The 15,349-nt window shown below is 39.6% G+C and overlaps 1 protein-coding gene across 1 annotated transcript in view; it reads right to left on the bottom strand.

Moving 5' to 3' along the window:
* The window catches only part of FBN1 (fibrillin 1), a 147,490-nt gene that overhangs the window by 70,121 nt on the left and 62,020 nt on the right, over nt 1-15,349 (bottom strand). The window contains exons 9-14 of the mRNA XM_017805157.1: nt 11,925-12,083; nt 8,902-9,060; nt 7,468-7,608; nt 6,558-6,677; nt 3,082-3,207; nt 836-958 (exon numbers count right to left, since the gene is read on the bottom strand). Of these exons, the coding sequence (XP_017660646.1) occupies nt 836-958; nt 3,082-3,207; nt 6,558-6,677; nt 7,468-7,608; nt 8,902-9,060; nt 11,925-12,083 (828 nt within the window). The remainder of the gene's footprint in view (nt 1-835; nt 959-3,081; nt 3,208-6,557; nt 6,678-7,467; nt 7,609-8,901; nt 9,061-11,924; nt 12,084-15,349) is intronic.

Genomic DNA, 15,349 nt, shown 5'->3' with positions numbered 1-15,349 from the left:
GTCACTAACTCTCAAAACTGAATTACTTATTCAAACATTTACTTTTCTTATTGGTCCACAACAAAATGCTGCAATGTGGCATTTTTAAAAATTGGTTGAAGTGTAATCAAGCACTTTTTCTGCCTTGATTCCAAGAGTTAAAAGATTTTTAATTTTTCAAAAGAAAAACTGTAAATAACTTGGCCCACCACTTGTTTATTCCTTATTTTGACTTCTGCTTTGTGCCTGTAAATTTACTGAAACATGAAGACTTACACACACAAAACGTGCAGTTTCTGACGGGACTGAACGGAAACTCCAGTGACATAACCAGTAACCAGGACGCTGCAGTGTCTCCCACAGGGGGGATTGCTGAGCTACTGCAGCAAATGGCAAAGACAATTTTGCTGTGGTGCTCACGTCTGCACCTTGGTCACACAGAGTGCTGGCCACTCCTTGGAGTATTGACTAGGAGGCAATGAGCCAGGATGCTTGGGTGGCCAAAGGCAGAAAACTTTAAAAGGCCAAACACAAAGTATGAGACGTACCGGAACCAAACTGCAGGAGACCTCATAGGCTAAAAAAATGGAGTTTAACTAGGTCAGATCACACAGTCCTTGATTAAGGATATTTCCCACTGGCTGGTTTGGGTGGTTGCTCAACACTGTGGAGAAGACTGAGTACTGTCTGCACAATGACAAATCATTCTAGCTGACTAAAAAAAGCACATCTGATGAGAACTCTGCCCAGTACCTCTTGTTCCCAAGGATCACTGTAAGGAAATAACGTGATTCTTGAAGCTACCCAGAGAGATATGACTCACAAGCTTTGGGAGCCCATAATTTATTGTGCTCACCTGTGCAATAGCGTCCATCAGATGCCAACTGGAACCCTGGTTTACAAATGCATTTAAAACTGCCATCTTCATTGATGCACATCCCATTGAGGCAAATGTTCCTTATGCTGCATTCATCCATATCTGAAAATGTACATGATAGACATAACGCTCACGATATTGAAGCAAAAGAATTCTTATTAGTTATATCCAAAAGATAAACCTTAACTTCTTTCTTAGTTGTCAGAGGTATATGATTATGAGAAACACATGATGGGACATACTGCACTGTCCTAGAGGATGTGTCAAAGCAGTGACTCCATTTTTCATAATGAATCATTAACATCCAAAAAGAGCAAAGAGAATGAAAACCAGATGAGAAACTGGACAGTTTAACTGCCAGTTGGTAAAAGCCATCAAAAAGTGAGAAAGGATGTAATTGAAGAGGGTTTGCAATGTTAACCTAAATAGAAGCTATGTTAGGAGCAGCCTCCTGTTTGAAATGGTAAACACAATTTTACATTACTAAGAAGACCTGGGAGGGGAGGAGTGAACATTTGGGTTTGGAATGAAAACTTTTGTAACCTCCACTGGATGAGTCTAAGATTTATGATGTGGGAGAATTCCCAGCACTGTACTCGAGCATGCATTCTGTGGGCACTGTCATCCTCAACTTCCATTTAAAATAAAACCTGCCCCTTCCCCAGATTTAGCATGACAGGCCACACAGGAGGATACTTACTAATTATAGCTTCATAATAGCATTATATTACCCCTCTGACATAATGGGGTAGCATGAAGGATTCAAATAGGAAAAGGTGGAGGTCTCAGACACTGCTATTCTGAACCCTGCACAGTTACTCACACAATGGGAAAGAAAAAAAATAGGCAAGTACAGAGAATTCTGTGCTTGATTTGAGTAAGCTTTTATATCCTCTTAGTCTTTACTTTGTCCTGGCACAGATGAAATCAGTTTTGGATGCTACATCCCCAAAAAATCAGCACTATTCACCAGTTTCATCTGAAGGAATACACACAGTTACATTAAGGTATGGCACAATGCCATGGTCTTTTCTGATTAGTGTGTGTGTACATGTATTCCTAAGAACAAAACTCGATGCATTACAATGCCAGAGATGAAACTGTTTCATAAGTGGATGCAACAGACATTCTGGCAGCACATGCAATGGAATTAAAAATGTTTTACCAGACTGCCGATGTCCTGGTTCTTATTACTATTAGCACATGGTATTTGGTGGGAAAGGAAGAAATCAGCATAAGGGTTTTTTTTTCCCAAATAGACTCATTTCCAAATATATTTAGTCAATGTACTTCCATTATAACATATTTAAAAAGCAGCTTATAGTGCTAAACTGTATCTAAAAAAGAGTCAGGAAAAACAGAGTCTTAAAATGTCTGTCTCTACCAAGGATTAACAGAATCACTACTAGCACATAAAATCACTGGATCATAATGACATTACAATATATTCAGAATCGTGCTATTTTCCTTAATATTGCAGCTGTCTTGGACAGAAATTACACTTCTAGACATGGTGTGTTTTCTTTTTACTTACAGGCTAAGTCAGACAAAAATAATTTATGATTTTAAAAAAAATCGTGTATCTATCCCAACCAAGAATTTTGGCATTAAGTCTTTGAGCTGAATCACTGAGATAATATTCTGCCAAAAATGTTTCTAAGAACAGTGCTTGAAATTCTTTTAACGTATGAATAGATCATTGGGAACCCTCCCAAGGACCTTGGGAAGCATGATAAAGAACATTCTTCTTTTTTCCCCCTTTACTAAAGGTCTGGGAGGTAGGAACACATCAATTATGTTTACAAATTTTTCTTAAAACAGTTTTTATAGGTCAGACCAGACTGCATCTACATAAAACACATTGCTAGTCACCCAGTAAGATCCCATAAAGCATGCTGTAAAACACACAGTAAAATCAGGCAGCATGTGACTCGTGCTGTGTTTTAAAATGTACCACTCCCATCAAAGAAACTGCATTTTGTGATAGTGGTATGTGCTATTTCTCCTGCTGGACAGACATCCCGCTGAGGATTGCCAAGCCAAGGCTCCAGAACTGGCTGCAAAAGACATTTCACTTGCCCTCCCAGATACAGCAAAAGGTATTTAGAAATCTGATCCCTTGTTCCTTCCCTTCCCCCCACCAGAGGTCCTTTTCTTTTTCATTGACATGAATAACCTCTTGCAACTGTAATTACTGATATGGAATAACTTCAGAAAAGTCTTACCTTCACAGTTTTTCCCATCAACTGCCACTTGGAAGCCAGCATTGCACACACAGTGAAAACTGCCATCTGTATTTATGCATCGTCCGTTATTACAGATACGACCATTCTGTAAACATTCATCAATGTCTGAAAGCCAACGGAAAAGAAAAATAACGTTTGGGGGGGGGTTCTTTTTTACACTCAAGAGGAATTTTTCCTATTTCCCCTTCTCTTAGGTTTTTAAACCTACATGGAAACTATATTCACCTGAAAAAAGATTTATTTTGATTTCCATAACTCAATGTTATGGGGGTGGAAAATGTTCATCAGCTTGAAATTTCAAGTTGCTGTGAAAGAATTTCAGTGAACAGTACCCTGCAGCTTTCTCAAACAAGAATCACAATTGTTTGGGGTTTTTTTGTTTTTGCTCATCATTAAAATATTTTTGCTGAACTTTAACTTAACAGTATCTAACTACTTAAGAAAAGATGGGGGAAAGCTTGTCTTTTGCTCCCGCTTTGTAAGATAACAGGAAAGTTCAAGACTTTCCCACCTCAGAAGATATTTCTCCTGCTTATTTTATATTTGAAACATCAGATCCTCATTTCCCTCTCTCTGCAGGAGGTGCTTGGCAAGTGCTTTGGAGGACCTGAATAGTGATATCACACGAGGCTGGCAGCTCTCCCTCTCCTCCAAAGGAGGGGAGAGGAGATGCTGAGACAGACTGTCTAGACATTTTTCAGATTGCTCAGTATTCTCCATCAAGGCCTGGACCGTCTCCCAGAGATTCCTGCACACAGGGGACTCTGCTCACAGAGATCACAACCAGCCCATGCAGATCTATCTATCATGCAACCACGCTGTCTTCCCAAACATCCTGGGGGTGCCCCTCCCCAAACCCTCTCCACAGAAACTGCTGTGCTGCAGGAAGAAGCAGAGCACAGGGCATCCTCCTCAATGTCCCTGCTCTCTGGGCACCTACGCAAAGGGAACTGATGCCCCTCAAAATTGTGAACTTATATTTGCCTTCTTAGCAGGGTGGTAGTTCTGGGAAGCTGCTAAGAAACCCCTGAAAATAACTGTTTTGCAAGCAAGCAACCAAGCCAGCAGGGGCAAGAGCTGCTTGATGAGAGCTGGGGGCACTGGCAGCTTCTAGCAGAAGTGTACAGGCCCGATAAACATCCCCTCGTTGGATAAACAAGCGTCATCAACCAGCAATGCACAAAAGTGAGTTTCCTCTCTGCTCAGTCCCCTTCCCCCCACACTTTTCTGGCATTTGGTTGTACCTGAGCCTGGTTTCAGCTACCCTACCAGCTTTCTTCCTTAGGACAGCTAACATGCCACAAGATTTTTGAGTTGATTAGGTTTTGTATTTCCATTCATCTGATGCCATCTAAATTATGGTGCAGAAAATTAACATTGAATCTCATTGTTCTTTACATACACACAAGCTGATCAGAGTCCCACTACTAGTCTGACACATTTCTAATTTTCAAAATATGAAATAACATCATGATCTTTTTTTCCCTCAGAGAAATTTGCAAAAAATCAAAGCCCTTCTTTCACTGAGATATCCATAACTTCTGTCATCTCCATGTAATTCCTGAGCTCCTCTTCTCAGAAATGTTGAGCAGATTACAGTAAGCAATTAGCTATTAAAGCTTTGACTCCCACACATTCATAGCTAATGGATCTTTTTTGGAGGTCCATTTTATATCCCCTCTTCTGCAATTGAGAAGCACTTTTTTTGTTTGGATTACTAATCACAATGTGACAACTTTATTCACCTATGTCTCCAATTAAGATATTCATTCACCCAAACTCCTACTAGAATTATAAGGGATCCTAGTAACAATTGAGTCAGTAGCTTGTGATACAGACTGCAACGTTTAATCAATAATCAGAGTCATCATGCAGAAAAAAACCTGCCCTGGAAGCTTGGAGCAAGGAATAAACATCTGGTCATTATGGAGACTTTGTTTTTCAAGAGCAGACGTAAGGAATACATTTGCAAAAGCGTATCAGCACAGACATATTTGTGCATGCAAAAAAATAAAATCTCAACATCCAAAGTAGTCATGCAAAGTAATTTTACAGCAAATGCTGATTTTGGCAGGCATCAGTGCTATATCCACATTTTGCCAAATGCACCCCACTAGCCTTTTTCTTTTCCTTACACTGGTCCTAAAAATTCCTTCAGAAAACAAAGATTCTGCACATCGCAGCATTTTCTGCACTGCCTGTCAAGCAAGCACAGTTCCCATAGACTGCAAAGGAACTGCTAAGTGACCACACTTAAATGCCATTAAGCTACTGGGCTTCTGACAACCATGTGTTTGTGTAATGAATCAGTCAAATTAAAAGCCTGTGACAAAAATGACTCATGAGTAAATTCATCACGGCTGAGACTCCACTTCAGCACTCCCTCACCACTAGTCAGCTGAACTATGAAGATGCTTCCGCAGCATGGCTGTTTGGCAGCAATTAGGTCAAACTCTCCCAGCAACATGCAGCAGTAGTGCTGGCTCTGCATGTCCTCCTGGGCTGCAGTAAGCTTCTGTACCACAAATACCTTTCTGATTCACAAAAGGAAGAAAAAAACGCACACTAATACAGATAACTTTCTTCTGGCTTTTCAGAAACTCTCTGCTCCAGAATGAGTGCATGCTCTGTGCCTGCACCCAGCTCAGAAAGCAAAATACGAAGACAAGCTGTGACTCTGAGCATTCAAACATCCTGTTTCATTTAGACGCTTCATTTCTTAAGAACTATCAAAGTAATCCTTCATTCCCCCACCAGAAGTCTCTCATTATGACTTAACTATAAAGGACTGCATCACTTTTGCAGCTGAATTCCCATCCCAGGACAGTTTGGGAGCGACAGACCCCTGACAGAGGGTTGACTACTGAGGAGCTATGTGCTCCCCACTCCCATAGGAAGACAGGATGAAACCCATCATGACTATTGTTGAGCCTGATCTTCAAAATAACACTAATGAGGATTCTACAGCTTCTCTATCTAGACTTTCCCCAGTGCTTCACTACTTTTCCATATCTTATTTAAGTTTTCATTGACATAATTTATGTTTAGTTTTTTCTCTGACAGTGAGCAGGGACAACACAGGGGCACTGAAAGACTTATCTTTCCCCCTCCAACCCTTTTAGTCTTTTAACAGTCTTTTATAGATAAAAGGTTTCTTCAGAGAAGGGATGTTTAATTGTCCTTGAGATCCTCTAGTAGCAAAAGAAAAAATTTCTCAGTATTTAAAAAAAAGAAAGTATGTCTTTTCCACTTCAAAGTCACAAATGGTGCCAAGATACTTTCAGCACAAGACAAAACCCGTCTGTGAACAGCAGCTCCAGCAGGTTAATAATTTTTACTGCCATATCTGATCTTCTTTTTAAAAAAACCCTCATATTTAACACATCTGTTCAGAACTATTTTCCCTCCTGGTATGTATACAATAGTACAGACCAGGCTATAAGGCCATGATTTACCTCTGCACTCTGTTCTTGTGGCTGTGCTCTGGTATCCGACACGACACTGGCAGATGTAGGATCCTGGGGTGTTCACACAGTCTCCACCTATGCACGGACTCCTCTCACATTCATCAATATCTGCAGAACAGAGACAATATATTTTTATTACAACAATGCTTGAAAGTTATTCATGCCTGTAGGGGTATTTTATCATTTTGTAGTTGGACAAACAGTGTCCTTCACTCTGAAAGAAAAGCAGACACCACAGAATTCCTAGGAAAAGGATCCCACGTTCTAAGCTAAGAAGGAGCTGGAAAAAAGGAATATTCAAAAAGACAAGATATTGCATGTGTGAGAGGTAAAGGCTTCAATCCTACATCTCCACATTCCCAGCCACACTGAAGACACAGATTTTGATAGAACCAAAATCTTGCCTGTAAGAGACAGCTAATACTTGCTTCCATCATCACGCTCTTGCTAAGTCCCAAAATTAAGGGTCTCAAGGGCCCAACAAAATAATCCTCAGGAGCTGAAAGAGGACTTGTAAATCTTACTGAGCCCCATTTTATGATTTTTTTTTAACAATAGGTCATTACATACTCAAAGAGTTAGTAGCATTTTAAAAAGATCGTTTTCAATCATTAATAAACACATTATAGTCGTAGCCTAGTAAAATAAGAAATCCTTGCTTCTGTACAATTTTGTTACAAGTTACAAGACTTGCAAAATACTGTCTTAAAGGCAAAACTGTTGTAAAAGTAAGTTTGCCATTGAAATCAATTAGTCCTTGGAAATCTATTTACTGGGGAGTTTTTGGAGGGGGGACTGTTTTATTTATAGACTCTAAGTTGTTACATTGTGTGGAGAACAGGGTTTTTTTCCTTTAAAATATATTCCTCTCTGTGATTTACAGCAGAAAACCACATACCAATGCATTCCCCTCTACCATCCAGTTGGAATCCTTTGTTGCACTCGCAGCGGTAGCTCCCAGGAGTGGGAATACAACGTCCATTAAGGCAGAGATGTCGGTATGTTTGGCACAAGTCAGTTAAGTTCACCGGCAGGATCACTGAAATAACAAGAGTAGGAAAAACATTTTAATGTTCATCTTAATAATTTCTGGTAATCTGCAACTTGTGCAGCATTTTCCATTAAAAGTCAACATTTGCCTTCCATTTTAATGTGAATTACCTAGCAAAATGGGAGAGAGATGACACTTTGACTCCTAGAGATTTGTCTGAAAACAGCTAACCATTGCTGATCTTTTCATTGCAGCAAGTCTGAGTCTCTTCTCCTGCCAAAGAGGACCAAGTCTGCTCACAGCCAGAGATAAAGTGGGTATGTGGCACTGCAGGGACTCTACTAAAAGCCTAGAGTAGCAAAGAGCAGGCAGACTGGTTATTTTCACTTTCCCAGATAGCAGAGTGAGGAGGGCAGGGATAGCCCTGGGAGATATCCCTATACTGTCTTTGGCAGGCAGGCGTGAGCTGGCTCTGTCCCTGCTCCCAGCTGACCAGAAGCTGTGCAGCTACGTCAGTGCCGTGTCAGGCCTGAGCTAACATACTTTGCCTCTCAGGCTTATTAGCTCAGCTTGGTGCTGAACCAAGGCTAAATAGTTTCAGCTGGTGCCAGTGCAAGCAGAGATTGCTTACATCTGCACAGAGCACAGGCAAAATCAGCTTCTGTTCACTTGTAAAAGAGTGTGGCTATGCCAAACGATTTCAGGTGGCACATGCCTACTGCAGACTATATGGGCATGTAGTAAATTCCCTGAGCAAAGGACAGACCAAGGAATATATTGGTAGTCTGCTCTGGCTTCCTCCTTGCTGTCAAGAAAACTAACACATCCACGTGTATCACTAAAAAAGTTCTTTCTGCACATTGGGTCAGTCTCAGTGTCCAGCAGAATAGTATTTTTATCAGTACACTTCCTCCCTGGCCAAGTGAGGGTGAGAAAAACAACCTGAAAGAAGCTGCTTTCTCCCAGACAAGCTCTTTAATGTAAATAACTTTCACAACCTAGTCAAAGAGCTATTCACATCCCTCAATGCTGACAAGCAGCAAAACTTATAATAGCCTCAGAACAACAATAACGTAAGTACTACAATATGTGAGCTGCAGTACAGACAGTGAGAATGTAATTTATGAATTCTATCTTAACAGGGAAAACACAAGGTACACTTAGCATAAGATACATGGTAGCAGGCTCTGATTAAAAGGATATCCAGAGACTACACATCCACGTGAAGTAAGCAAAAGATACCAACAGCTGAAGGGAACATGCTGCTACTGAGAAAAGCATGTTTTTAAAGAAGTTAAATGCACATAGTGCAAGGAGAGTCTTTCTTTCTTTCTTTCTTACCATGAGGTGGTGGAGCCCGAGATGGATAGACAATTTCTGGCTGTGGAGGAGGGAAAACACCAGGAATGAGTGGTGGAGGGATGACGTCAGGACGGGCCGGAGGAAGGTCAGGTCTTGCTGGCAGCAGAGCAGCTACTGTGCACAACTTGCGATACTCATCTGAAACATGAAAAAATAAGTCCTGTTTTAGACTCTTGCAGCCTTTCCATTTAATCCAACTCTCCCCCTTTTTGTGGTGCTTCAGATTAGCAATAACAAATCTTAAATAATTTGGAAAATGTGAGTCTGTATGTTTTCTTCATAGTAATGAGCTTTGTTCTGTGAACTGAGTCATTAATGCACAGATTCTCAACACTGCGTGTCCAAAGACTGCTGATAAAAAGGTAACATAACTGACATCCCGGATATGAAATGGAACAGTGAGGTGGGGACCTGATCTTAACCTACTTAGTCTTCTTTCAAGCAAAGTCTTTAGTGAACTCAGTGTGAAGTTTACCTAAAGAAGGACTTTTGGATTTGATCCCAAGTTAATTTAATAGAAAGCTTGTCACAGAGTTAGGAAAATACTTAACAGGGAAAAAAGCCCAGTTTCAACTGGATTTCTTAAAAGTTAACCTCCTAAAACAAAAAAATATAAATATAAGCAATGAGGCAAAACCAATTAGAGAATGAATACACTAACACTATTTCCCTGTGAAAATTAAGTTTGCCAACAAAAGCAGAAACCAAACGAGGTGCAGTCTAAGGAGTGTAGCCAAGGAGAAACCAAGTCAGATCCACGTGATATTAATTCTTTTCCACATGATGGGAAAACTATCTATTTTGCTGTAAGCACAGTCAATTCTGAGTGTGATGCATTCTCCTATTGTTTATCTCTATTAGTGGCATCTGCCCTACTGCCCCACTTTTCCTCCTGCCCCCGACTCTTTTGTCTTTGGTAAGTGTGGTTTTGGAACTTGTGATCCAAAAAATGCACACAGAGTATCACAATTAAAGACCACATTTCCAGCTGACCTAATTCATGTTCACAATTCATGTGTACACAAATAACTATTTGTGAAGCCAATACCTTTGAACTTCAAAATTTAAAGTTTGTGGCACAACAGGGGAGAGAAATTACATAATGAAAAAAAAAATCAATGAATTCCTGAAACAATATAAAAAATGAGAACTGAAAAATAAAGTAAATGTTAGGACAACTAAGCTGGATATTTCAGCCTTCAACACTTTCATCTCACTTCTGCTTCCACCTGTAAAACACATTAGAAGCTTTTCCTGAATGACAGAGGATTTGTTAAATAAACATTGTAGCCTTCCTTAAGTTATGCTTTTCCTGATTATGAAATCTGCATTTATTTAATGCTCTTAGATGATCAGTTTGTTTCATGTGTCACTGCATTTCCCTCTATTGTTCCTTAATTTTAGTCTTTAAATAGTTTCAGTGGTAAGCCCTATTATTCCACATAAACAATTCCTTTTATGTTATACAAATAAATACAGTGCAAGCCTTTTTTATTGCAACTTTAATCTCCATGTATAATTTCCAGTAATAAACAGTCTATTTTATAGTAGCAAGTGGGTCTGCTGCCCACATCGAAAATGCAACTGCCCAGTTACATTATGCAGTTAGTGCTCCCCTTTATATTGCAGTAAATTTCCATTTCAGAGTTAGAGAGACTTTGGGCCACTGACAGCTCTAAATTCCTCGTCTTGCTTTCTCAGGATACGCTAAGGAAGGAATAACTGAACTTGATTAAATAATGACAGCAATACCTTAAATACATGTAAAGCCTTACAAAGAATTTCAAAGCACTTTTGAAAAGAGTAATTTACAGTGTCAATTTATATCCCAAGTCAGAAATAAAACCAAAAAAAAAGTGGCATGTAACCCTGATCTGGAAGACCTTGCATGGATTTATGAGTCAGGAAGTCCTGGGTTGTAGCTCCTTCTCCATGACGTCTCAGTCTGCAGCTTTGGCCAAGTTACTTTACTTTTCCACCCAGTTTATTCACCAGTTAGATACGAATAATTAGAAAGTGTGTAAAGAAAACAAGGAACTGTGTTAAGACTAAAAGCTTTCTCCTTGTCTTCCTATTTCACGTGATTATCAATAGATTACACTATTTTTTCAGCATTATTCTAGCCAGTTTTGAAATTTTAACATGTTTAAATATTATTAATAAGGCAGTGACAGAAACAGAAAGGCTTCCAAGAGTTCTGACTGTAGATTTCTGCTCTAGTACTATGCAGTTGCACTCAAAGGATTAAAAACAAGAATAATAAAGACTCCCATATATGAGCTCTGACAATGTCTGAGTTACACTGCTATAGTGTTACAATCCCTGTTCCTCCCTAAACTCGGCACCTCTCTTGACCTCCCTCCCATCCTGAAATTCCTTGTATTTTCCTTTTCTAAAGCATTTCATTAGGTCTCCAGTCCTAAACAGTGTCAAAAACATCTTCCCTCCACTCCCTCACACTGAGTTTCACAATCTGCTCGTCGTCTTCCCTCAGTTCAAGTCGCACGTTATCTGGGGATCTCAACACACAGGGAGGCAACAAAGTAAAGCACATTTTGGTAGCAGACAGAAGCAACGTTCTGTGTCAAATTTCAGGAAATATATGGCACCTCAGAAAGCTTGTCATGAGGAAGGAAAAAAACAGTTTCCCAAGGAGAATGAAACCGTAGAGGGAATAGGGACCTATTAGAAGGCTCTAGAGGAAGTAACTTGATCCTGAAGAGGATGCTGAAAACAAAATCTGAACCAGGTAAGGTCAGAATAACTTGGTCACAAAATACAAATTAGCAACAAGTAATTGTTTCTGTCTCCTTGGTGTAGCCTCCTGGGGGCCCTGAGTAACCTGCCATAGGAGGCTTTGCTTGAGCAGGGTGGGTTGGACTGAACAACCTGCCAAGGTGCCCCTCAGCCTCAACCATTCTGTGCATTCTTTAATGAAAACAGTACTGCTAAAAGACAGCCAGCATTCAGCCACGCTCCCAGGAACTCAGGTGGATTCCTACCGGTGGATCTGATGGGGCACATTTCAGGAGCACTGGCTGGACTGGAGGACCAGCAGCGGCCGCTGTCACAGCAACACTGCATCTTGGACATGGGCTGGGGGAGCTGATTCCCACAGCGCCCGTTGCTCAGGGTGGAGAAGCAGAATCCAGGACGCACGTCTGCCGAGAGAAAGGAACGGATATATGTAATCATCCAGTGAGGAATGGGACTTTCACAAAAGGGAAATGTCCCATTTTTCTTGACAGATTTACATTATCAATGACACAGCCCTTACAAGGTTACAACCACCAGAAAACAAAAGGCAGAAAAACAGAAAAACCTAGATAATATTTGGGCTGCTTTGGATTCAGGTGTAACACCTCCTGTGAGAAAGCTGCAGTGAAATTAGGAACAGGAATGAATTAATGGAGGCAAAAATACAATAGAAGCATATATTCAGTACATAATAAGACTGTGCCCCTAAAGAAAAATTGCAGTGTCATGTCTTTTAAAGATAGTACCAGATCAGTTCTGTCTAAGCCTTGATTTGAAAGCCACTGAAGCACAGCAATAAATTCACAGCATCACGGCTCTCAAGGCATTACTTCATTTTTCATTAGTCACGGCTTCCCCAGCTGAAGTATGTAGTGATTTGACAAGATATAGGCTTGCAGGCAGGAAAGAGCAATACAGCTTTAACTGGTGCCATCACACTGTTTATGGAGATGTGCTGGCTTCCTGTCTGAAAAGGATAAGCACGTGCTGTGCAAAGAACATCCTGTACTCAGATTTTATATACTCAGCTCTAACAACACTGCACAGAGATCCCCCAGCTTAGCAAAGGAAGAGAAAATGCGGATGGAAGAAAAAAAAATCATAAAAAATAATCTTGTGATACCATCTCAAGCTTTGAGGAATTGTTTCACAATATGTCACATCATGTCAAACTCAGTATAAGCTGTGATGTGATTTGATGCTGCATGATAAACCAGACCAAGTTTGTTTCTAACATATACAAATATTTGCTGTCAAAATGTAGTGGAAAAAGTTGCACACATAATCTTACAACAGTAGACATCATTTCCTAAAGAAAAAGTACCTCAATTATCCAGAGCATGGTGGATTCATCTGTCTATTACCAGTGCTTTCCAGAATTTACTAGCTATTCAAGAGGTTATAAAAAAAAAGCAGGGAAGTTTCTTACTATTTTTGAGGCAATTGACATATAGTGATATGTTGGGAGAGTCTGTGATGATTCTGCTTTTTGTTAACTGGAACCCTGAACATGGATATTACTGGCAGTATAGCTAAAAGAGTCAGTTGGCCTTTGTTTCCAAACTTTAGTTAGGTCACTCATATTATCTTATGATGATAATAGATAGATAACAGAAGAAAAAAAAAAATCTACTCTGTTCTATTACTGGTCCTCCGTTTTCTCCTGGTACCCAGCAAAACTGCCGCAAACATTTACTCCTTCATCCACCCGTTTAAAAATCAAATAAAGCTCTGATGCAAATTGTTGGTGGAAAGGAAACTGTCCTCCAGTACACCTGGAGAGAGATTCAGATGCTTGGTGTGATGATGGAGTGGATGGCAAGGAAGGAAGTAATCTAACAGACCCCATCATCATCCTCTGTAATTCGTCTTTCTCAGTTTTGGTCAGCACCAAGTTTTGTAACATTTAAAAGCAGCAATGGGAAAAAGTGGAAAAAGAATCTACATGGGATCTGTGCAAGCACACAGTGTACCAGGAAGAGGGAAGCACACAGCAAACAGGTGTAAGAGTGTGCCCAAAAGCCACATCATTTTCAGAAAAAGACAGTAAGGTTGTAAGAAAAATATAAAATTTTTCCATATGCATAATGTGGTTATTTTTACTTCCTTTTTTCCCCTCTCTCATTTTCATTTTCTATTCCAAATGGTAAAACATACAAATATGGGCAAGAACAGCAGGAAACAACATTTTCACTGTTTCATTTTTAATATTTTATTCTTTTTACTAAAAACATAGTCTTTTAAAAAGGCAAAAAATCAGTGTGAGAATAACTTTCAAGAAAAAATTGTCTCTTAAAAAAAAATTTTAAAAGGCCATCAAAAAGTAACACAGACCAAACAAATTTATGCCAGCTGGAAGTATGGGCAGCTTTCTTCACAGCATTCTTTGTGTACTCGGGTTGAGATGCCCCACTCTTGTTTCTGCTCTTCAGCTCTAGGAGATATTATCTTTGCTTTGTCTATTCTAATTTCTAAGGTTTGTAATAATGGAACTCCTGGTTCTCCCTTTGGATGTTTGGCCCCAGTGCTGCTCAGTTTGAATCCCAGAAGGGATACATTTCTCAGAAGCACTTCCTCCTCTCAAACAGAACAGACACGTTCAGCTAACACTTTTCACTTAAGACAGGCATTTTGTAATTAAAACAAGATTACATGCTTTGCCCAACACTACTGAAGATTTGGGCTCTGTTCTCATGAATATGGCAAGTATGCAGCCTGCATATTAGACACAAATCCAAAATATCTGCAGATAATTAATAGTGCTTCCCATTTAGCACGTTTTGCCTTAGACACAAAGCCAAAATGTTAATGATGGCTCATAGTCTGGTATATTATTTATCACATCTTGTCATCATTTAAGTCCCCAATTCTTTAGCTGAACTACTTCAGCCTACAAATACAGGGGGTAAAAAATGCTGGAAAAATGCAGGAATATGGGTGTGAATGCTGGGTAGTTCTGACTGAGTGGTGACTATAAAAAGCAAAAAGCAAATGCAAGTTGTGCATCTCTAGAAATTTTTTGTTACAGAAAGGTGAGTCTCCTTTATAAATATTAAGTGCAGGGATCAATCAATGATTTAATGATCCATAGTCATTTAATAGTTATTAATCTGAAGCAATAAAAGCAAATCCCACTGACATTTTAAGTGCAGAGTATGGATCAAATCTAGAAAAATGCTGTTCTTGATGATGGAAGAAATACTATTCATTCCTTACAACCTGTAGAAATTGAATGGCACCATTCAAAATGAATCATAACCCAAACTGTTTCCAGATCTCTTGGGCAGGTTAATATAATTTGGTACTGAACTCTGCACAGTTCAGGATTTTTTTCAATTTTTTTCCAAAATTATTTTCTATCAAAGGTACTAAACACAGGATGCTTTCTTGAACCCCAGTGCTGGCACTGCTTATGAGCCTTTAAGTAAGCAAGCTACAACTGAGGAAATAAACCTTTAATTTGATTTTTGCCCAAAATTCAGAACTGGCATTGAAAAAAGAAATTCCTGCACAAAAATGAGAAATAAGTAAATTAACTGAATACTAGACCTGCCTCAGAGCAGGTTGCTTGGTTCCCAGAAGGAATAACTGCTAACACTGTTCTTTCATGGCTGTGGCATTGCGTTTATTCACATAGTTTATTGGTGCCTGGTCTCACCAGTGTTGGAAG

Source organism: Lepidothrix coronata, unplaced genomic scaffold (genome assembly GCF_001604755.1).
Source record: "Lepidothrix coronata isolate B3197 unplaced genomic scaffold, Lepidothrix_coronata-1.0 Scaffold11, whole genome shotgun sequence".
Lineage (NCBI taxonomy): Eukaryota > Metazoa > Chordata > Aves > Passeriformes > Pipridae > Lepidothrix > Lepidothrix coronata.
The sequence above is the reverse complement of the archived record's forward strand: the minus strand, read 5'-3'. Positions and strand labels throughout refer to the sequence as shown.